The sequence below is a fragment of the Alnus glutinosa genome, chromosome 8 (assembly GCF_958979055.1).
Source record: "Alnus glutinosa chromosome 8, dhAlnGlut1.1, whole genome shotgun sequence".
NCBI classification, from domain to species: domain Eukaryota; kingdom Viridiplantae; phylum Streptophyta; class Magnoliopsida; order Fagales; family Betulaceae; genus Alnus; species Alnus glutinosa.
The window spans coordinates 1,113,193-1,136,412 of NC_084893.1; the positions used below are offsets into that span (position 1 = coordinate 1,113,193).

A 23,220-nucleotide genomic window follows, 5' to 3' on the forward strand; every position below is an offset into this window, starting at 1 on the left:
GCTTCTTTCTCTCCCTCTCGCCTCACTTCTCATCTCTTCTCTTCCTTTTATTTTTTTTTTCTTTTAGAATGTGGTTTTGTGTTCTAGCGCCGGGTGTGTTTTGAAGCTACAATGTGTGGAATCGTGGTGAGGTGTGGTGAGTCATCCCCCTCACCACATGTCAAATATATATATTTTTTTATTATAACTAAAAATCCCTTATTTAATTTTGGTTATTACAGTTTGGTTGCTAGAAAGTTTGGGAGCAAAAAGAAATATAATTCAACAAATTTTCCTCCGATTTCTCAACTCCCAAAAAGAGGTTTCGTAAAAATATGAAAACGTCGACAGCAGGGTTCGAACCTGCGCGGGCGAAGCCCAACAGATTTCAAGTCTGTCTCCTTAACCACTCGGACATATCGACGCTTGTGCCAAAGATCTATCTATAAATTTGTATTACTAAAGTTTTGAATTTTGTATAGAGTGCTACCGTGCTACTCATTCGCGTTAAAAATGTTGTAATTTGCTTTACTACCTCATTATAAATATGCTTGGACTACCCACCACCTTTTGTTTCCTTGGTTTTCTCTTTTTGTTTTCAATTTTTTACATTTTTAAAATAATTTGATGAAGTTAATTGGTGTTGAGTTACTATACGTACACGTGTCAATAAATTATGGGCGATCAGCCTACCTATTATTGTTCATCATGAAAATATTTAATGACAAGTGTATGAAAAAAGGTGTTTCATAACGAAACATACCTTAAAAAAAAAAAATAACGATTTGATAAATTTAAACTCTAAAAAACGAATTTGATAAAAGGTTAAGGGTCCGTTTGGATTTGCGATTTAAAATAACGATTTTAAAATGTGCGATTTGAAAAAAATGATTTTAAAAACGCAGTTAAGTGTTTGGCAAAATCGCAGTTTAGTCTTTAAAATCGCGAATTTACCTTTAAAATTCTGCATTTTCAAAAAAGCATCATCTTATCTGCGATTTGAAAAAGCAGATTTTTTGCGTTTTCAAATCGTAATTTTTAAAAACGCAGTTCTCAAACATTTATGTTTTGTGATTTGGTTTAAAATCGCACTTATCGTTTACGACATCGCAATCCCAAACGCACCATAAATTCATAGGCCCCTACATTATTTTTCACTTTTTTGTAGATAGTTCTTTATGGGAGACAATTGATATTCATATTTATGTATCTAACACCTCAAATTGATTTGTTATACTCTTATCATTAAATAAAAGTACGCTCTTATATCTAGCAAAATAATCCTAAAAATCCTTTGAGTTCTTGTTTTTCTCTTTTAGGTCTCTAGGATATTTTATTGGTTTTCAATTGTGCTTAATATGAAATGATTAAATAACTTTGATTTTTTAAATAGTCCCTTTGTGGCTTTGTCCACCAAATCGTATGTATTAATTTGTCTCAGCACAGTATTGTGAATAAAAAAAAATGATATATTACTTATATATCATATTTTTATCTCACTCAATTTATTTTTGGATTTTTCCTTTTAATTAATGTTATATACTACACCATTATCTCACTATATAAATGTGAAATTGTCAATCCATCCTTAATCCCTTAGATCAACTCTTGTTGAAAAAAAAAATATTCAATGATAGATCGACAAGGATTAACAATATTACATCAGTATAATTAGATAATAGTGTAGAATATAATATTATTCTTTTTCCTTTTTAACAAAATTAATGCTAAATACTACACTCTCTTATCACACTAAGATGATGTGACAGTACCCATCACTTTATTTATTTATTTATTTATTTTAATGATGATGGATGAACACGGTCATATCAGCTAATGTGATATTGTTAACTGATATGGTTACTAGCATTAAAAAAAAAAGAAAAAAGAAAAAATTAGTCTTATTCAGAAAGGGCAAGAAACGGTGTCGTTGAAAGGGACATAAAAACCAGATATGGCTGGTGTTTAGAGGGGATAACGACTCTGACAAACATGAGTTTGATTGGTCATATTCTCCCTCCATTTCCTTCAACCTCCAAGCTCTCATCAACCACGAAGACCTCTCTTTGCCTTCAAATCCCAGAAGCCACTTTACAAAATCCAAACCCCAAACCCATATTCCTATCTAAACTACTCTCTTTAGCTCTGGCTGCAACCTTGAGCTCCCCATTACCTGCTCTCGCAATCCCTTCTCTCAACTCCCAGTCCTCTCTGCTCCCTCCCACCACTCCATTCTCCCAATCCAAGAATTTGGAGCTTGGACTCGAAAATGGGTACGTGTTGAATTTTTTTTGTTCTATAAAGGGTTTTGCTTTCTTTTTCTTAATTTTTATTTATTTATTTTAAAATAAGAGCCAAATGTGTCCAGCATTCTATGTTTTGGTTCCATACTTTACTATATTATGCATCTATGTTTTGTTCCTTTTGCCCACTTACAACATCCCATATGTGCCTAACTTCCATAATTTGTTTGCAATTTTACGAATTTCCCGATAGGATTAGAAAATGGCTTTTACTTGATTTTCATTTTTCCCTTTGGTGACTGACTGATTGTGCTCTTTTTGCTCTATTAGAGTTGCAGGTGTGATAAAATCTCACCTCATAACAATGTTAACATTGTTAGTCCAAATCCATCGGCTGACTAGTTGAGTTTGTTGGGGAGAAATCTAAGTTTATGGATTTGGGTCCAACGATGTTATATTAATAGTTCAATTTTGTCAAAACTCTAACATGCTCAATAGTCCAAATATGACCCTTGTGTGTCTACGTTTCATGGTTTGTTGTCCATCATTTTACAAAATGGTTTGTTCTTGCAGGAAAATCAGACCTTGCCCGTCAACAAATCCGGGTTGTGTATCCACAAATCCCAAATCGTCATCATTTGCATTCCCGTTGAGAATTCCTGAAAATTCTTCAGACAATGCGATTCAGGTTCTGAAGCTATATGCATTCACTTTGAGGCATTTCAAGTTGATCATATAATGTTGCATGATATGAGACCCTGCTTGGTTGGAAATCTTTTGATAACAATTTCTTTTTGCATTTTGAGTTAAACTGAGCATAAGCTGAAACTTTCTTTTTTCAAAACCTTTTTGCAGAAATTGCAAGAAGCAATCCTGAAAACACAGAAAAACGCAAAAATTCAGGTAGTGGAAGATACACCAAATGGTAAGTACTAGACTGAGCTAAACTATTTCACTAGTTCACAACAAATTCATGACATTCGAACTAAAGGCATAAAATGGGGATGGGAAGAAAAATTATGAAGAGCCAATTCAGGCTTTTCTAATTCCTGTTTTTACATAGGCTCTCGGATATACTCATGCACCAAACAAGTTGATTTCTAACTGTCATAGATAGCGGGGATTGTATTTAAAGAAAGGGCCCTTGAATAGGAAAGAGGAGAGTTATACAAAACTTGAGTATAACTCACCTTTGAAAACTAGCTTGTAAGGGCCGAATCCGACGTCCATGACATCGCACTACTCTATTCTACTCGAACTCTAGACGTGGTGCTTAACCCTGATATCAAAAGATACAAAATCTTGGGTAGAATTCACCATTGAAAAATGTTTTGCGAGGGAATTGTGCTAAAGAGTTTATATGCATATTATTAAGATTGCACTTAACCATATTCTTATCAAAAAAAAAGATTGCACTTAACCATATTGTACGCTTAAGATACATTTGGTATGCAAAATGGCTAATCTATTAGAAGAAGAAAAAAATAGTTTTATTAAGAATAAAAGGTGGAATAGAATAGCTTTGGTGTTAAAGTATACATATACTCTTAACACTTGGAATATTTATTCCCTCATGGACCATGGGAATCGCTATTCCAATGTTGTTTTATTCCACTTTCTTTCATTTTCAATAGAAGCTATTACATTTTTCTAATGAATAGTAATTCCAAATACCAAATGTAACCTTAGGATCGTAACAAAGAAGAGGATTGTTTAAAATGTTTCGGCCTTCTGGCCCTTCTCTATCCTATTTCTACATGCAGCCACACACGATTACCAACTCACATAGATAAGAGGTATCTGTTTGTAAGTGTTATGAATAGTATCAATCATGTTCAAACCATAGGCATTAAGTCGGGAGGAGAAGAGAAATTTCTACCAGTTTAGGCCTTTTCTACTCTTGTTTTAAACCTGATCGAGTTCTCCTACTATAAAAAAGAACCAGTAGGAGTATATGAGTGGGGGGAGGGGTTATTTTCTGTTTGTTAGCATGTTTTCCTTTTTCTTTATTTTTGTCTCTTTTCTCCTTGTATGAGCCATTATTAATCATAAGGATGAACACGTACAGGGCAATATTTACAAGCTGAGATTGATGGAGGGTTCGGCCGGGATGTGCTTGAGTTTTTGGTGAAAGGAGATGTGGTGGTATATAGGGCTATGGCCACAAAAGTAACGTATGTGTATCCCTTCACAACGGCTTTTGGGGATTCAAAGGGACAAGAAGAAAGAATGAAGAAGATTATTGATCAGTTGGGCTGGTATGCTCCGAGTTTTGATTCAATGGACTAGTATCATTTCATATTGTCAATACAAAAAACAAAGTGCATTGGTACTAGACCATGTTTATCCTAATTTATTCATTGGCCGGATGATATTCTTAATGTCATCTTTTTACTGTTCATTTCCTATGGATAAGATAGCATAGGAATGCGGTTTTTCTAGCATACGTATTAATTTTAATGAATAATGTTAATTAGTAGACTAGTATACGACTGTCATATAATTGGGATGACATGTTAGTAAAAATCAATACTTAAATCAACAAGAACTTTATAAAAATAGCATTACAATTGTATAAAAATCTACTGAATAATATTTCTCTATTTTCATCGGCTTTTTCTTGATAACATCATGCCTAATATACATAAACTTTTTTGATTAGCCATGCTTTAGGAGGGTATAATTCTGAACTTCCTTGAAAAATGGGGCTGGGGAGGAACGCAGAGGCTGTTATAAAAGCTCTGCAAACTTTTTGGTGAATTGAATCACGAGGGATACTGTTGAGTAAACAAATATTGTAGATAAGTCGTCCCAAGGGTTTTCAGTTTGCTTGTCATAGCGCATGGGAATTGTGGGCGTGGAATATTGAGATTTTTTTTTTTTTTTTTTTTTTTTTTGCGCAATTATCTAACAATGTTATTGTGGCTGTCACAACTAATTCTTTGATTTTTTTTTTATTTTTATTTTTTTTCACAAGAATTGATTCGAGGGTTAGTTAAAACTGTTTTGTTAGCATTAATTATTCTAGTAATAATACCATTAAGAAGTGGTAATTCTATACATACATGTTATTTATGTCTCTCTCTCTCTCTTTTTCTTTTTTCTTTTTTCTTTTTTTGTTTATTCTTGTTAGTCCAAGAGCATTCTTAATTGTCTCGACAAGTTTTATTAGTCAAAATAGCTAAAAATCATATTTCTCTATTTTAGCCCTCTACTTTTTTAAAGCACACCGAGCAACCTCACCGTTTTAGCTATCCATAATCATTATTCCATTTAAATAATCTTTTTTAAAAGAGAGGTTGTCTGTGATGCATAAGAGAGAAAAGTAAAAAAATAAAAAAAGGAAGAGATATAAAATTTTAATAGTTTTATATTGTTTTGGTAAGTGAACAGTGCTCACTATTGTTGGTGAGCACTGTTTACTCACTAAATTTTTTTTTACCAAATTGGTAAGGCCGTTGGGAATTCATTTTGGATTATTTCAACAAATTAGCTCATAAAAATTAATCATTTTGATGAGTTTACTAAAAATGGTCAAACATTTGAGGTTTTATTATAGATTTCTTGTTAAATATTGCTTTGACTCGGTAGAGAAGGCAGGCTCTAATTCCATATTTTCAAAACTTTTGAATAGATAGAATTTAACTTAAAGAATCAGTTGATCACACCCGATCCTTAGATTATTTCATTCAAATTAAGCTTATGACGAAAATGATCATATAGGTTTGTTGTTTTGGTGGGATTTCTTTTTATTATTATTTGTTTGAAAAAGTGTTTTGATGTTATGTAAATGTAAAAATTGATTTTGTGTTTCGAAGAGTTTTGTATTTTAAATCATTTGTTAATATCTTTAACTTGAGAACATTACAAAAATAATAATAATAAATAAAAATCATTATTATAAAGAATGAGGATGTGGAATTTACTTGTTCAAAGGCCCATGACAGATTTTAATCATGTAAAAAGACAGATTTTCATGGGACCAGAAATATTTGGACATGAGATAGCTTAAAATTGAAGACTTCCAATTTTTCTTCATTCGTACATATCATTTTTTTATTTTTTTTTTTTTTATTTTTTTTTTTTTTTATTATTATTTTTTTTTTTATAAATGTACATATCATGTTTTACAAGTTACAAATTCAGGATCAAATTCAACTTATATTGTCGGCGGTTGATATTTTATTACCGTCAAATTATCGTTTGTCTTGAAAGTTAAAAGTTTAAATTGATATTAAACAAGAAATGAACGACGGTGATAAGATTCGAACTTTGAATAATTTGCTCTCATACCATGATAATTCACTTATTATTTCAAATACTTAAGTTAATAATAAATGGTTGGTTTAATCATTCAATTAATATTCTACCAATTAATATCATTAACTTGTTGCCAGATTGAAAACGCTTCCTAAAACAGTTTGGTGGATTTTTTTCTTTTTATAAGTGACTTGGCAAGATATCTTACTTCATACGTTTACTTTACACTAATTATGCGGTGAATATTTTGTCGCAATATCATGACACCTTTAATTAGGTTGTCAAAGGGAACAAGATTATTAGGGTGCAAATTCAATTTTATAAATACTTACCCAGCTGTTGCTAATTTGCTACTGGTCAATAAAGGATAAACCTTCTCCCCTTAAATTTTTTTTTTTTTTTTTTTTTTGGGAAACATCACCTTCATTACTCATAAAAGCACAAAAAGGGGATTACAATTAGACCAAAGGTCAACACAATTACAAGAGTAAAACAAAAGGCGATTCCACCGTTCGAAGGTGAAAGCTTTGCCCGTAGGCTAACATAGTAAGGCCATCTCCAGCAGTTAAAGTTAAAGTAACTACTCAAAAATTACAAATTTTTACTTTAGCTACTCCAACAGTTAAAAACACTCCAACAACACTCTTTATTCTACTCTTCATTTCCTTAAAATATTATTTTTTAATCATTTTCTTTTATTTTTTATTTTTTATTTCTCTCTCACTCTCCGGTCTCCATCTCCATCTCACTCTCTAGTCTCCCCAACCCCAACCCCAACCCGTCGAGAGATAGACGCTATCTTCGCCAAGGAGGCGGAGCCCCTTCTGGAAGGTAAGACCAAAACACCATCCTCACCGTGCGATCTAGAGAAGATGGAGATGGAGATGGAGATTGAGAGAGAGAGTGACAGTGGGAGATTGAGAGAAATCGAGAGAATACCTGAGCGACCCGTGAGACCCAGAGGATGATCGGAGGTCCGATCGTCGGTGGATGAAACTAGGTGGACGCGGGCGAAGCTGGGGGAGGGATTCTGGTGGCCAAAGAAATGTGTGATGAGGGGGAGAAAACATTGATTGGTTGCAGTGATGATTTTGGTTGTTTTCAGTTGATTTTGGTTGTTCTAGAATATGCGTTTCAATTGATTTCGGTTTGGGCAATGGTCGTGCCCACATTGCCCGCCCCAATGACGAAGATCTTGGTGTGGCGCTTGGTCGGGGACGGAGGGGAGGCGCTGTGGAGTGACAGAGAGGGAGAGCATCGATTGCATTGGATTCTCATCAAGGCCGGAACGGAGTCTCTGGCGGCCTATGATGGCGTTGAAGTGGGGGACTCAGGAGGAGACCAACAGAGAAAGAGAAAATATTAATAAAAAAATCATAAACAGATGAATAGTGAATAGTCAATGTTGGTTATTCATTGTTCAATGTTGAAGAGAAAAAATCATAATGGCTAATCTGTTGGAGGGAAAAAAATGCTCAAAATAGTCAAATTTGACTATTTTGAAAGATTTAAAGCATCTGCTGGAGATGCTATAACTAGAGATAAAGAATCACCACCCAGTAAGTCAGGATAAAACTTGATTTAAAGCAGCTATCAAATACAGCATACTAACATTACATGAACATACATTTTGGCATCTCAATACAATAAAGCACAACCCAACTAATGATAAGAGGCATGGTTTAGCTAAAAGCCACTTAAAAGCCCATATAATATTAGCCAATTGCAAAGATACACTATGAAAATATAAGAATATACAAATCCAAATAGAAAAAGACATCCACTGCCTTCGTCGGAAAAGAGCCGGCCATCGCCTGAGTCGGCACGTGCAAGGCACATGCCATCTCCTGAGACCCCCAGCAGCACCCAACCACCATCAACTGCCACAAACCAAGCCTGAGAAGCGAAGCGTATCCCTCACGCGTCGATCTGGGAAACAAGTTCCCTGGCGCGTGCAGGCCACGAGCCGGTCAAGGAATAGCGACACGACCACAACTTGATTCGGTCGGATCGGAAAGTGGTGGTGAAAACAGCTAGGGGCGAGTGTCAAGAGATCTTCGGTGAAAACGCTCAAATTTGGCTCTCAAATAAAAGACTTTACAAGCACTGCCAGAGAAGAAGAAAAGCATCGGGGACTTGAGGAAACATCTAGATACAAAGCCAACAAAGTCACTGGAGTTTTCCAGCCGAAAAAAACATAGAAAAACAATAAAATAATTCCACAACCCCGAAGAGTCAAGAAACAAAAGCCTTCATCAGATCTGGTTTGGGGGAAACAAAACTCCCTACCCTACTGGTAGGGAGAAAAACCATCCTCCACTGGTTAAGCCAGGAAGGGACAAAATCTCCAAAGCTCTAGGAGCTTAGAGGACAAAAGACTGGGAGGAGGGAGGCGTGAGACCTCCCTCAACCAGCGAGCAAATCTCTAAAACACACACTCTCTCTCTCTCTCTAGGAAGTTGAGAGCTTCTCTCTAGAAAATATCTAATCTAGTGTGAGGTTTAGTTACCTTCTCCCCTTAATTGATACAAGTAAAAATGACAGAGAGCAACAAAACCATTCATAAGCAGCTATTATTACAATTATATTCTACAGTAAAATATGGCATACTAGCTAAGTGCTGCCAGTTGTTGATCCATATGTTGAATTAAATCTTCATTTTCTCTATCTCTTTTAAATAATTAATCAGTCTTATAGAATACTTTACATTCAAATATCTTTTTGAATAAATATAAAGTTTTTGTTCAAATTGGGTCGAATGAATTTTCTTCGAGAAATTGTAGAAATCTCATTTTTATTCAACTTTTATCGTAGCACTGTCTATTAGCCATTGTTAAAAATAAATAAATGGTTGATTGTCAATGTCATATCAGCAAAATGGAATAAAAGTGTGATGTATAGCATTGCTCATTTTCTCAAATTTAGTCGATTAAACTAATGTTGTAAAAAATGTATGTGATTGTCAAATGTATTTTTAATATAACAGAGTTTTCTCCAAACTGGGTTGGAGGAACTTTCTTCAACCTATTCTATAAAAATGTCATGTGTTCTTTGATGTTGTGGTTTTCACATGTTAAGGGACACATGACATTTTATTGACTGAGTTAGAGAAAAGTTCTTCTAACCCAATTTGAAAAAAAATATGTGTCCATAACATGTAATTCTCACATTCATTTTTTAAAAATGTAAATAAATGTTACATTAAAATTAAATCAAAGCCTTTTTTTTTTTTAAAAAAAAAAAAAATTATATCAAAACTGAATGAATAAACATTTAAAATAAGCTCAAAAAATAGGTTCAACGAATGCTCAATATCTAAAAATAGTCTTTTATTTTTAGAGCGGTTATGCAGTGCGATTATTAACTTTAAATAATTACTAACTAGCTAAGGCGAAGCAATTGCGACTATATAAATAGAATAACCGACAAAGCCAGTTACAATTACGATTAAAGACAATAACCACTGACCGTGAATACTTTTTCACCCATCAAAGCCAACTTTTTTATTTTATTTTTTATTTCCATGGGGAATGCTAAAAATCAATCCCCTTCAGAAGATGTTGAAAGGACCTTTGTGAATTATGAAGCTGAGAATAAATTTTCTCTTTGAAGCCAACAAATGAGTAAAACAATACACACAGTAACATGTCGCCATAACCAATATATAACATTTGACATGTCTACTTTGTTCACTTGATTTTGGTGACGAATAATATCCAGATGAAGATTTAAACCTTGACACAAGATTCTGATTTTCTATGGTTAGGGAAAACAGTTTTTTTAGATCAAGGAACAACTTGGTTATTTAAAGTGAGATTGAGGGACAACTTGGTTATTTAAAGGGACATCTTTTTCCTTTTTTTTTTGTTTTTTTTTGGGCTGTTGATTTAAAATGAATGGCTCAAATATTGACAACAATGCCAAAAGAAAAGAAAAAATAAAAGAAATTACTTGTTTGATTTTTTTGTGGTAAATGTTTGGTGGTTCGACCCCTCAAAGCCGGTGGTCAAACTACCTCCAAGGAATTGAGAGTAATTTGGCCACCTTGTCAGTCGAATATAGGGTAGTTGAACCATTCATTTTAGGTGGTGAACTACCGTACTCTAAATGGGTGATTCAGCCACCAAACACTGCATCATGCCTTTAATTTTAAATGAACAATTCACGAAAAAGGAGGAGGAGGGAAAAAAAAAAAAAAAAAAAGTAAAGAAAAAAAAAGAAAGTATTTCATTCCGTACAATATACCCTAGGAGCCTTTAAAATGATACTTTGGTCCCAATGACCCCCTGCCCTTGATTAATAGCACAGGGATGGTTGGCCACTTGGCCACATGCAATATCGCAATATCACATGGAATTATTAAATTCGTATGACACCATGTCACCATGTCACCATGGCATGTGGGGAAATTGAAATTTCTGCATTAATCCGTCACAGTCGCACGTTTTCAAAATCAAAGAAAAATTGTTATAATTCAATTTTAAGTGGCTTACAATAAATCATTTAAAAAACATAAGGTCAAATAACATAACATGAATGTGATATAAAATAGACGTGATGTATAGCATTATTCTAGATTAAATTATAAATTTGATAATGAAAATATTATCATTTCATTTAATTTTTTTTTAATTATGTACCATTATATATATATATATATAGTTAAATGCAAAAAAATAAAAAATAATATTTCCGTTACTGTCAATCAATCATGGTTTTGTTTAATGCGTCAAGAATAAAGAATTTTGACATACTAGCTTGCTTGTAGTTTGATTTTATTGATGGAGATTGAGTTGATCATAATTCATAACTCCAAGTTGGCAAAGTTAATTACTTTCCTAATGTCATATTGTGATTGGCAGGCAGCCTCGTATCCTCCGGTCCAAATTACATCTTCTCCAATAGTTTGTTCCATTGACCAATGAACCTAACAGCCATCTTCTTGCTAGATGCCTTGGATTATATAAATCACAAGAAAAATTATAACAAATAGTCACATGCAAGAGAGCATGTATTATTAAATATAAAACTCACTCCATATTTAATGTCAACCCACGTTGGATTCGTTGGAATACACCCTGAGTCAACTTAATCTAATACTTTATTTTTTTATTAATTAAAAGATATTTTTAATAAATAAATTTTTTCTCAAATTTAAATTGGGTGGAGATTCTCTTAAATTAGTATATCAATGGCATTTGTTTCTAGATCATATATTAATTACATGCTAAAAAAGTAAATATTTAGATTAAAATAAATGCCCTTTTGTACTTGTGAATTGTGATTATTACATCCTCTTGCATCCTCTCAAGCCTCAAGTGGACCCGGGCAATATCATCCGTTTTGTCGGGTTCCACCAAGTTGGGTTTTGTTAACGTCAATAATTGGACATATCTTAGTTTACTGAAATATCTTTCACAAGAAAATATATATATATATATATCTTCTTTTTTTTTCAAAACCATCAACATTTTAGTTATTCATTTTTACTATTTTTATTAAAATATTTTTTTTTAAAAAAAATATTTATTCTTTATCCAACAATTATATATTTAAAGATTTGCCTTTTCCTAACCGTTATATTTTTTAAAATATCATATTTTATGAAATTTATGTTTTCATAGTCATTTTTTTTCTTCTTCTTATTTGGTGAGTGAACAGTGTTTACCACATGCACTAATCACTGTTCATGCTCGGCAAATTTTCCATCCGTTTACTCGGGCTTGATAGAGAGGCTTTTAGAGCCCCTTTTAGCCATTTGGCTCGTCAAGAGAGCATTTATTTATTTATTTATTTTTCAATTATTTTGACTAGATGGGAGCAAAAAAGTTGCATTCGGTTCAACAATTTAGACAAATATTTGGCGAGCTGTAACAGTAGTTCACTCGCTCACCAAATATAAAAACAAAGCATTTTTTTAATCTATAACCTTCATTCCCATTCCAATAAAAAAAAAAAGAAATAATATTTCAAAAAAATAGTTAAAATATAGAGCTGAATGTAAGAACTTTATAAAAGTGAGTAATTAAAAAAAAAAATATATATATATTCTTTTATTTTAACTAAAATGAAGAGCAAATTTTTTAAGCCATGCGAATGCTTCTCAGCGCAAGAATTGTGTCTTTTGGTTTTTATTTTCATCTTAAAGATATTTTTTTTAAAAACACAAAAACAAAGTTTTATATTCATGTTATATTCATAACACTTTTTCTTTTAATCAGATTAAAAAAAAAAAAAAACCTCAAAACATATTAACCATCCGTGTAATCTACATACTACATGAACCTACGAGATTGGGAGAACCACAACGACAGTGATGGCATATTGACTAAATTTGCCTTGGTGTGATGGTAGTTCTCCAACTCACAAAGATATATATGACAGGTGGTGTTTAGATTCAGTGCAGGGGGTGATAAGGCAAAGAAGCTATATCGCTGGAGAAACCTGTTTGCCGATAGGTGGTGGAAAAGTCATACATGGCGAGCAGGCGACGTATGTAACTGATACACCACCGTGTGTGATTATAAAGACTCTTTGTCGGTCAGATAATGATTGTTTTACCGCAGGTCGTATGATTACTCATCTTTATCTGTCATCTAACACACCCTTCACCTTCAAAAGCTCTTCAATCCTTCCCACCAAACTGGGCTATATGCAAAATTGAACCTCTTTGGACAGAGATTGTGTAAGAGAGGATGCGTCGGATACATGACAAGTTCAAGGCTTTCATCAACAACAGATGGCTGGTGTTTGTGTGTGCAATGTGGATTCAGTCTTGTTCTGGAATTGGGTACTTGTTTGGGAGCATATCACCAGTGATAAAGAGCGCCATGGGATTCAACCAGAGGCAGGTGGCCATACTGGGTGTGGCGAAGGACTTGGGTGATAGTATTGGGTTTATAGCGGGGAGCTTGTGCGAGGTCTTGCCCATCTGGGTGATTTTGCTCATTGGGGTAGTACAGAACTTTGTTGGGTATGGCTTGGTTTGGCTTGTAGTCGCCGGTATATTGCCTGCTTTGCCGTTGTGGGTGGTGAGTTTAATCTACTTCTTTTTTCTTTTCTTTTCTTTTTTCATCACGTGATCTATGCCTGGAATTGCCTTGGAAAGTTTAAATTCTCTTTTGGATCTCTGGAGGAGTTTGATTTTTATTTTTTTAAAAATTTTTATTGATTTATTTATTTTTCTATCGGGTCTTGTGAAATGTTTGATTAAATCGCTCTCTCTGTCTCTCTCTTGTTGGTAGAGATAGTCATGATGATCATCTCCCGCCGGTCTTTGGGTCTTTCTTGACAGTGATGATGAGTGAATGTGATGATCCAGCATGAATGTCAAAACCCGGGTGTTTGGTTTTTTAGTTGGAAGGTGCATTCCCAGATTAGGCTGTTTCGGAAACTGATAATCTTACTCACTGTTTTCCCAATCCACCAAAATTTTAAGAAGCTTGAAATTCCTCAACCGAGGAGATTGGACAAATGAACATGATAATTCTGTCATTAATTTGCCATGCCAGAGGGAAATAGATTGAAATGGGAAAAAGAAGGGGTGAAACTTGAGGAGACTAGTCTTTCTCATTGGGTTGCGGAACCATTGTTTGTCTCTCAGTATAAATCTTGCTGATTAATCATCATGCTGGATGGGTCCTTCCAGATTTGGTTTAGACTGATGGTAGGAATCAAACGGCTTGCTTTAGTGGCAACATTTTAATAGATACCTGATATGTCAAGTTTTAGGTAATAAGATCCGCATAGAACCCATTTGCTTTTGCTTACTGAAAATAACTACACAATTAATCTTTATATGACAATTAAAATGCGAGTTTGAAATTTATCCTGATCAGTAACACAATAGGTCCTCTGTCTAGTAAAGGGTTTGCATTTTAAAGAAATCATCAGTTGTCGCGTCTTGGTTAGAATAGCCAGTTTTCTTAATATGCTACTTTAGATGTCCAAAACAAAGTATAAATGTCTTGAGTGATGTGGGGTTTCTTCTTGTTGGTCTTTTAAGTGAACCTCTGCCTGAAGCTAGATTCCTTGTAGTTTGCCTCTGGTTTCTTGGGCAATTATACAACTTGCTGCTGTAACAATTTCTTGTGAGGTTAGAAACCAACTATTGAAGTTTGCCTAACACAAATTTTAACTTTGGGAACCACTAAAACTTTGGTACTTCCTCCATGCTTGATTTTTTATGGCATGCATACATGTTTTGCACATGGATAGCTGTGAAATACATAACCCCTTTATCTGTATTGAAGTGGAGTAGAGGGCCGTGTATATTAATCATAGTATTGTTCTCTTTAGTTGACTACCAGAAATTGACAATTATTTCTTTACATAAAGAGAAATGCTACAAACACTTCACTCTTATACTCTCAAATGCACACTCTGACGTGGCAGTAAAAATCACCATTAGATTTTGGATAGATTAGTATTGAATTCAAAGATTCAATTGTGATTTTTATTGCCTTATCAGGGAGTGTGCACTTGAAAGTGTAGAAGTAGGAGTGTGTGTAACATGTCTATATAAAATCTATTCTGCTGAGTGAGCATGTGCTTTGAACTTGATTAATTTACTAGTTTGAAAGAACAAAGATTTTCTTAAACAATCTTTGTGCAGACAAAAATGTTAACCAGGTTTTAGTGTGCAGTTGTGCATTTGTATATTTGTCGGAACAAATGGTGAGACCTACTTCAACACAGCTGCTCTAGTTTCATGTGTGCAAAACTTCCCCAAAAGCCGGGGTCCTGTTGTGGGGATATTGAAGGGATTTGCTGGACTGAGTGGTGCAATTTTGACTCAGATTTATCTTATGATCAATTTCTCCAATCAAGCATCACTCATTTTCATGGTTGCAGTTTGTCCATCAGTGGTTATATTGGCTCTGATGTTCATTGTTAGACCTGTGGGAGGTCACAAACAAGTTAGACCATCTGATAGTTCAGGCTTCTTATTTACCTATGGTGTTTGCCTCGTTCTGGCTGCTTATATGCTGGGAGTGTTGCTGCTTGAGGATCTGGTCGACTTGAGTCAAACTTTGATAACATTATTTGTGGTTGTTTTAATTATTCTAGTACTGCTTCCAGTCATAATTCCTGTTCTGTTGGTTTTCTTTTCGGAACCAAGACCTCCAGCGAAGGAGAGCCTTCTCTCTGTGCCAGAGAAACAGGAAGCAGGTAACTCTGAGCTGGATGGAAATGAGGTTATTCTCAGTGAGGTTGAAGACGAGAAGCCTCCAGAGTTAGACTCACTTCCAGCATCGGAAAGGCAAAAACGAATTGCTCAGTTGCAAGCTAAACTGTTCCAAGCAGCTGCAGAAGGAGCAGTGAGAATCAAGCGGAGAAAAGGCCCACGTAGAGGCGAGGATTTCACCTTAATGCAGGCATTAAAAAAAGCAGATTTTTGGCTTATCTTTTTATCCCTCGTTCTGGCTTCTGGGTCTGGTTTGACAGTTATTGATAACATGGGTCAGATTTCTAAATCACTGGGGTATAGTGATACAAGTATATATGTATCTCTGATCAGCATTTGGAACTTTCTTGGCCGTGTTGGTGGCGGCTACTTTTCTGAGATTGTCGTAAGGTACATTCTAATTATTTAATTTGCAATCACTACTTTAGCATTTTTCCTTCAGTCATTATTGGCACATGATTTCTTAATCCTGGTTTGCATATTGTTATTTTACCAGAAATTTTGCATACCCAAGACCAGTGGTGATGGCTGTGGTTCAAGTTATCATGGCCATTGGACTTTTCTACTATACCATGGGATGGCCCGGGGAAATTTATGTTGTCACTGTGTTGATAGGGCTCGGGTATGGCGCCCACTGGGCGATTGTGCCGGCTGCAGCTTCTGAGCTATTTGGCCTGAAGAGTTTTGGAGCCTTGTACAACTTTCTTACACTCGCCAGTCCTGCAGGTTCTCTAATATTCTCAGGTGTCATTGCTAGTGGTATATATGACTATTACGCAGCGAAGCAATCTGGAGCCATGCTTGCAGTTGCAGTAGCTCTTAAGGATGACGACTCTGCTTCTTGTGAGGGTTCCATATGCTATTCCATTACATTTGGTATCTTGTCTGGACTTTGCATTGTTGCAACAGCTTTGAGTTTGATTGTTGTTTATCGTACTAAGAGGGTTTATGCTCAACTCTATGGAAATTCTCGTGCTCCTTGAGTTGCAAGAAGAGGTAACTGAAGATTATCTTCCATTACCAAGAATTCCTCCTCCTTGCCATATGGCTGAAAATCATGTTAAGGGGGAATAGCAATATAGCAAACAATGTTAGCAGTGCATAATAACACATAAGCTGGGAGGCGAGCAACCAAGCATGCTCATACAGTCATACTCCTAAATTGCATCAGTTTATTATGGAAACCAAGACCCATGAAGGTTATTTCGCGAGTCATTGGTTGAATTCTTTGCTTGTTTTGGGCGTGTAGTTCTCAACACTTGTTCTTGTATCAGTGAATAAATTATTATTTTTTATTATCTACAGAATGGTTTCTGGCTTTTCATGTATCTTTTTCTATCTTCTAAAGACGGAGTACGTTTTTGTTTTTCACCTGGACCTCCTTCAAACTCACGTTTGGAAATAAACTTTTCTCTAAGATTTTATTAGCATTGAAACAATTTTTAAATAGACTTACATCCAACAATAAGACAGCTTACAATCAGAGACTCCTACTTGTAATCACACAAACATTTCAAAAGATGACCTTTATTTGACAATTACTAAATTAAAATACTTAAAGACCTACTAAAATACTACTCAACAGAAGACTATCTAAACTCTAAAGACATGATCCTTTCATTCATCAGCATCTTCTTCTTTTTCTTTTTTCTTTTGCCAAATACTCAAAATAGCCCTGCCAAGTGCCAATAACTACTCAAGTGGAATATCCCATATGAAAATAATAACTTGCTTAAATTTAGTGGCGTCAAACACAAGTCATGAAGATACTTTACTCCCTTTACAAGGGTGTACGAAATTGTGATGTGGCAAACGAACACAAGACAGTAAGATCCAGTGAGACAATTTTGAATGAGCTAGCCTGGTTTACATGATGTTAAATCTTGCTATATTATTGATATTTTCATTGAACTCTTAACACAAATTGGAGAAATGTTTGTGGCGGTTTAGGAGAATCAGGAACCAAAATGAAAAAGGAAAAGAAAAGGTAAAAGAGCTAGGTCCCATCATTCTCTCTCACATACACAAGGCACCTATCTATGTATTATGACTCTTATAATCAAGGTATCTTTTGTTTAATTTACTGGTATTTAACTGTGAAATTCTTACTTTTTTATTTCAGCATAGTTATATAAGATTTAGACCACTTGAAATTCTTTCCGGAAGGAGAGAGAGAGAGGGTCTCGAGCTGTCCAAATAGGTCTTCAGGCTACATAGATTGCATGGCTCACTTGTTCGGACACTTGAAACTTGCACCCCTCTCTTGTTTTATGTCTAAATTTCCTAAAATTTGAATAAAAAATTTCAAGAAATCCCAGTTCAATTATATATTAGTGCATATTTAAAACTCTTAACCTAACCCCTGGGGAAGTGCCCATGCCTCTCATGTGTGGTTCCACTTAAGCATTAAGATGAGCTGGATTTTCATTGTTAAAACAAATTCTCATAATCATATTTAGATGGAAATAATACAAATACATGCATATCAACTCTGTCCACAAATGTAATAAGGTAACTATCATTATGGTTGGAGAATAAAATTATTTCTACTAAACATATCCTAAGTATTTACATGGCATACAAGTAATTAAAATATATCAAAGTTATAGAAATAATATTTTTATTTTTTTAATAGCATTGAAACTCTTGTAAATTTGACCAAAAATTCAAAACATAGATTTTTTTTATTATTATTTTTTTATAATAACTATACATAAAACACATTAGCAACTATTCTACAAAAACTATTTTCAAAATACAAAATTCAACACGTAAATTTGATTATTTGTACACATTCTCTGTCCAACCAACTAATTTCTACAACAACTCAAAAATTAGAAAACCATACTTATATAAAAAAAAAAAATTAGAAAACCATGCATGCAATAATCCAATTCTTAGTAAATCAAAATTTGAGAAATAAATAAGAAAAAAAAAATAACAAATACAGTTTCCTTTAAATTCTCCACTCCTAATTTCACCATATTTAGGAAATTGTCAATGTTACTATCATATTAACCAGAGTTAAAAATTAACTATAGTTAGGGTTTTACCAAGTGCCGGAAAAAGAAAAAAGAAAGAAAAAGAAAAAGAAAAAAGAGTAGTAATACAAGGAAAACCCATGTACATTCGAATTTTATTTTATCTCATTCTTTTTGCCTGTATTTTTCACGTTTTGGAAGATTTTCACAAAAAAGGCCTGAGTTTGTTTTATATTTGATCTGGGTCGTATATTAAAGAGCGCAAAATCAAAACTTTGAAGGAAATTCATCATTGGCATCTTTGCGATTCAAATCTCCGAATGGGTAATTTCCTTGTTTCAAAATCTATCAATATGTAATATTTCATTGTGCCGTCTACGGAATATAAATTTTTCCCATTGCTTCTTTTTAGATTGTGTTACTGGTGATAGAGACGTTCTAGGGTTTAAGTTAAAGCAACTAAAATTCGGCACTTTGATTGTGAAATCTTTTGCTATTGTTAGAAGCTGTAAAGATTTCAGTATCTGTTGGATTGTTGGGTTTTGTTAGTTTTGACAAGAATGAAAGTCAAACGGAGAAGTGGGCATTTGTTCTTTTTCTGGTTTCAAAATTTTGGATTATGGATTTTTTTTTTTTTTTGTTATGAATTGTTTATTCACCTGAAGTTTGCAATAACTGAGATTTTAGCTGAAAGAGAATTATGCTGTTTGTTTTCAGTGAATTAAGGAACAGTGAGGGAAAACTTAAAATTCTTAGGAAAGCTATTCAACTGCTTCCTCTTGAAAGATTTTGATTTTTCTTTTTATTACCAATGAGTTCTTATTAACCAAACAGACCAATAGATATTGTTTCTATAACGAACTCTTGGTTTGACCTTGGGAAAAATGAAAAACGCCAGTGCTGTTTTTTTGTTTTTGGTGATTTCTGTATTGGATATGAATGAGCAATGCAGATGGCACTACTATTGTATTTTTCTCACGAGTTTGTATTGTTGACAAACTGTTTTTCTTATTTTGAAAGTTTTGTAGATTTGTTGAATTTCTTAAATTCTTCCGCGGGTATTGCATTTGATCATTTAATGCTTTTGGTTTAAGAGGTGTTAATATATTTGGAATTGATGGATCAGAAGCGGAATTAATTAGTGTTTATTGTTTGTAATTGTTGTCTTATATCTAATCATATCCTTATGATTCGGCGTGAACTTCGCATTTTTTTTTTCCTTTTTTGCTGACGTAGGTTCCTTATTTTGGATTCATTCTTGTAGTTTATTAGAGCTTGGACAAATGAAGGGAGCTCCTTAATGATTCATGTTGGGAAAATGGGGATCTAGATACATAACTTGGCAGTTAAGTTCTTAATGCATATAGCGCTGGCCTATCATCATATAGAAAAAACTAAAGAAAAAATTAATACGTGGTTAGAAACAGAGAGTGAAAAAAAACACAGTGAGAATGGAATGCAATAAAGATGAGGCTGTCAGGTCTAAAGAAATTGCGGAGAAGAAGTTTATGGAGATGGACATTTATGGGGCAAAAAGATATGCTTTGAAGGCCCAAAGCTTATATCATGGGCTTGATGGTCTTCCTCAATTTCTTCAAACTCTTGATGTGTACATTTGTGCTGAGAAAAGAATAAATGGAGAACTTGATTGGTACGGGGTCCTTGGAGTGGAACCTTTTGCTGATGATGACACGATCCGGAAGCATTACAGGAAACTGGCTCTTATTCTTCATCCAGATAAAAACAAATCTGTTGGTGCAGATGGGGCCTTTAAAATACTATCTCAAGCCTGGAGTTTTTTGTCTGACAAAGCCAAGAGAATTGTGTATGACCAGAAGCGGAATTTAAGGGATATATGTGAAAAAGTTCCAGACAGGAAATCTTCAGCGCCAGCTAGTCAGAATGGTTTTACTAATCTCTCCAACAGTAATAATTTCAATGCAAAGAATCAGATGGGGGCTACTAATCCCAATCATGCTCGTGCTCCTGAGCCTTTAAAACCAACATTTTGGACTGTGTGCAACTCTTGCAAGATGCATTTTGAGTACCTTAGAACTTATCTCAACTACAATCTTGTTTGCCCCAACTGCCATAAGCCCTTTAAGGCTTATGAATCGCCACCACCTATACCTTTTAATGGCAGCGGTTCTTCCCCTTCAAGGAATTCTTACATGCAGCGTCATAATTCTTGTCCACAAACAATGGTCAAGAACCAATTTGCTTCAGGAAATATACCAACTTCTGCTACAAATGCAGGACCGGCAGGATTTTCTGCTTCTGTCTCATCAAAGAGAACCTTTAAACCGGGTGCATTCTCTAAATCAGGTGGTGTTGCTAGTGTGCCACTGTCAGCTTCCTCTGCTGCCCAAGCCACTGGTGTTTTTCAGACAACATCTGAACAATTGAAGAGAGGGTGTGATGATGCAGCAGCAGCTGCCATGAGAGAGGAGGCTTATCAGGGGAAAAATCACACTACTAAGAAAACAGGGGCTGGTTTTGGGTCTTTTAATGTAGGTTCTAGTTCTGTTCAGAAAGGAGACAGGCCTAAGAAAAAGCGGCGCATGGATGAATATAGGATGGATAATAAAGGAAGAGAGATGGCAAATCAAATGGCAGTGGAAAAAGGAGTTCATCTGGAGAGTGCATCTGGATCTCAGAAGGGTAGTTTTGAAACAGGGAGGATGAAGGCTGCAGGAAGCCATAGACCTATTGTTACTAGGGACCTTTCTCAACTGCAAATGCGAAAAATGTTGATGGAGAAGGCTAAGAAAGAGATCTGCAAGAAGCTCAATGAGTGGAGCTCGGCTTCTGTATCAAAGCCTTCGCACAAGTTAAAGACTTCACAAGAGGAGGTTGGAGAGAAGGGTACAGGAGAGAGGAAACCTGCTGTAAATGGGTTAAAAGCTAATAAATGTAGAGAGTTCGTGCAAACCAATACCACAGTTAACACCAAAAAGTCTTCCCCTGCCAATTCTAGTGTTAATTTTGATACAGACAGTGCTGATCCAATGTCAATGAGTGTACCGGATCCAGATTTTCATGACTTTGACAAGGATCGTACAGAAAAATCATTTGGTGATAACCAGGTTTGGGCTGCTTATGATGATGATGATGGAATGCCCCGTTATTATGCTATGATTCATAGCGTGATATCTAGGAAACCATTTAAAATGCGGATTAGCTGGCTTAATTCCAAAAGCAATGATGAATTGGCTCCTCTGAATTGGATTGGTTCTGGCTTTTACAAGACTAGTGGGGATTTCCGGATTGGCAAGCATGAAATCAATCGCTCTCTTAATTCTTTCTCACATAAGGTCAAGTGGACAAAGGGCATAAGAGGTGCCATTCAAATATATCCTGTAAAGGGAGATGTTTGGGCTCTATATAGGAACTGGTCCCCTGATTGGAATGAGCTTACCCCAGACGAAGTGATACACAAATATGACATGGTGGAAGTGCTTGAAGATTACAATGAGGAGCGAGGTGTGCCTGTTGTTCCATTTGTTAAAGTTGCTGGATTCAGGGGAGTGTTCCGCCATAATTTGGACCCTGGTAAAATCAGGACGATTCCGAGAGCAGAGATGTTTCGGTTCTCACACCAGGTCCCTTCTTACTTGCTTACAGGTCAAGAGGGTCAAAATGCCCCTAAAGATTGCTGGGAGCTTGATCCTGCAGCTACGCCTTTGGAACTTCTTCATGCAGTGACAGATGCTCAGAAGGAAGAAATGCTGGATAATGCTGAAAATGCTAGGGGAGAAGATCCATTAGGGGGCATGGAAAAACCCAAGGAAGAAGAGAGGGTGGAGAATGGCAAAACAAGCAAGGAAAAGGGTCTGGTAGGGGATATTGAAAGAAAATTTGTGGCAGAAATGAAGATTAAGGGAAAGGAGATGATGGAAGGAAAGGTATTAGTATATAACCGGAGACGGTTGAGGGAAGGGAAAATGATGGAAAGTGCCAAGTGAATGTCAAAGCCATGGGCACTGACCTATATAGTACAGATTCTATTTTGAAGTTATACTAATGGCCAAGAAAATGGCAGAAATGAGTTTGCAAATTAAAAAACTTAAGGCTCACCATTCCAACCCAAGTTGGTGTTTGGTTTGAAGTTTTCTTTTCCTCTACTCATTTGGCAATTAATTACGATCAGTCATTATACTGAGGCAGATTCAGCGGCTTTGATATTTATTTGCTGTATATTGGTGGAACTACAGTTTTGTTGGAAGTTTTAGGATTCCCTCAAGATTAATTCAGAATATGAAGGCTGCTTGGAACTTGGAAGGGCAGTATACCTGACTTAGATGATTCCTGGGAGGTGATAATTCATTATCCGAAAGGCTAGCTTGTTATTTGCTGCAAGAGCTGTTTTTTACTTTTCAATTTTAATACCTCCAAAAGGACTAATTGTTTGCAGCTGCTGGAATTTGTGTACCATGAGCTGCATATTTTTTTGATACACCTCACAATACCTTGCAATGTTTTTTTTTTGTCATTAATGTGAATGAAGTTTCACCACCAGTTTTTCTTCTTTAGTTCTTGTTTACTCAAACCGGTCACTTCCCTTTTTTCA

General features: G+C 35.1%; 3 protein-coding genes and 1 non-coding gene across 4 annotated transcripts; 3 read left to right on the forward strand and 1 right to left on the reverse strand.

Moving 5' to 3' along the window:
• Positions 1 to 321: 321 nt before the first annotated feature.
• Positions 322 to 403, reverse strand: TRNAS-UGA (transfer RNA serine (anticodon UGA)). The gene has a single exon. It is a non-coding gene; the product is annotated as a tRNA-Ser (tRNA).
• Positions 404 to 1,966: 1,563 nt separating this feature from the next.
• Positions 1,967 to 4,623, forward strand: LOC133875921 (thylakoid lumenal 17.9 kDa protein, chloroplastic). Its single transcript, XM_062314194.1, has 4 exons — positions 1,967 to 2,252; positions 2,796 to 2,910; positions 3,078 to 3,147; positions 4,291 to 4,623. Exons 1-4 carry the CDS (start codon positions 1,972 to 1,974, stop codon positions 4,509 to 4,511), a joined length of 687 nt encoding a protein of 228 aa, XP_062170178.1. The 5' UTR covers positions 1,967 to 1,971; the 3' UTR covers positions 4,512 to 4,623.
• An 8,141-nt stretch (positions 4,624 to 12,764) lies between these two features.
• On the forward strand, positions 12,765 to 16,990 carry LOC133875211 (protein NUCLEAR FUSION DEFECTIVE 4-like). Its single transcript, XM_062313254.1, has 3 exons — positions 12,765 to 13,513; positions 15,128 to 16,059; positions 16,166 to 16,990. The coding sequence occupies exons 1-3, from the start codon at positions 13,178 to 13,180 to the stop codon at positions 16,650 to 16,652; spliced, it is 1,755 nt and encodes a 584-aa protein (XP_062169238.1). The 5' UTR covers positions 12,765 to 13,177; the 3' UTR covers positions 16,653 to 16,990.
• Positions 16,991 to 18,816: 1,826 nt separating this feature from the next.
• Positions 18,817 to 23,165, forward strand: LOC133876461 (uncharacterized). Its single transcript, XM_062314738.1, has 2 exons — positions 18,817 to 18,974; positions 19,915 to 23,165. The coding sequence occupies exon 2, from the start codon at positions 20,102 to 20,104 to the stop codon at positions 22,613 to 22,615; it is 2,514 nt and encodes an 837-aa protein (XP_062170722.1). The 5' UTR covers positions 18,817 to 18,974; positions 19,915 to 20,101; the 3' UTR covers positions 22,616 to 23,165.
• The last annotated feature ends 55 nt before the right edge of the window (positions 23,166 to 23,220 follow it).

What these genes read in the sequence shown, in the direction of transcription:
- LOC133875921 (XM_062314194.1), top strand. Translation starts at nt 1,972, where the DNA reads ATGAGTTTGATTGGTCATATTCTCCCTCCATTTCCTTCAACCTCCAAG. An exon ending in CTTCAGACAATGCGATTCAG is followed by an intron (nt 2,911 to 3,077) that starts GTTCTGAAGCTA and finishes ACCTTTTTGCAG; the next exon opens with AAATTGCAAGAAGCAATCCT. An exon ending in AGTGGAAGATACACCAAATG is followed by an intron (nt 3,148 to 4,290) that starts GTAAGTACTAGA and finishes GAACACGTACAG; the next exon opens with GGCAATATTTACAAGCTGAG.
- LOC133875211 (XM_062313254.1), top strand. Translation starts at nt 13,178, where the DNA reads ATGCGTCGGATACATGACAAGTTCAAGGCTTTCATCAACAACAGATGG. An exon ending in CTGCTTTGCCGTTGTGGGTG is followed by an intron (nt 13,514 to 15,127) that starts GTGAGTTTAATC and finishes TTTAGTGTGCAG; the next exon opens with TTGTGCATTTGTATATTTGT. An exon ending in TTTTCTGAGATTGTCGTAAG is followed by an intron (nt 16,060 to 16,165) that starts GTACATTCTAAT and finishes TTATTTTACCAG; the next exon opens with AAATTTTGCATACCCAAGAC.
- LOC133876461 (XM_062314738.1), top strand. Translation starts at nt 20,102, where the DNA reads ATGGAATGCAATAAAGATGAGGCTGTCAGGTCTAAAGAAATTGCGGAG.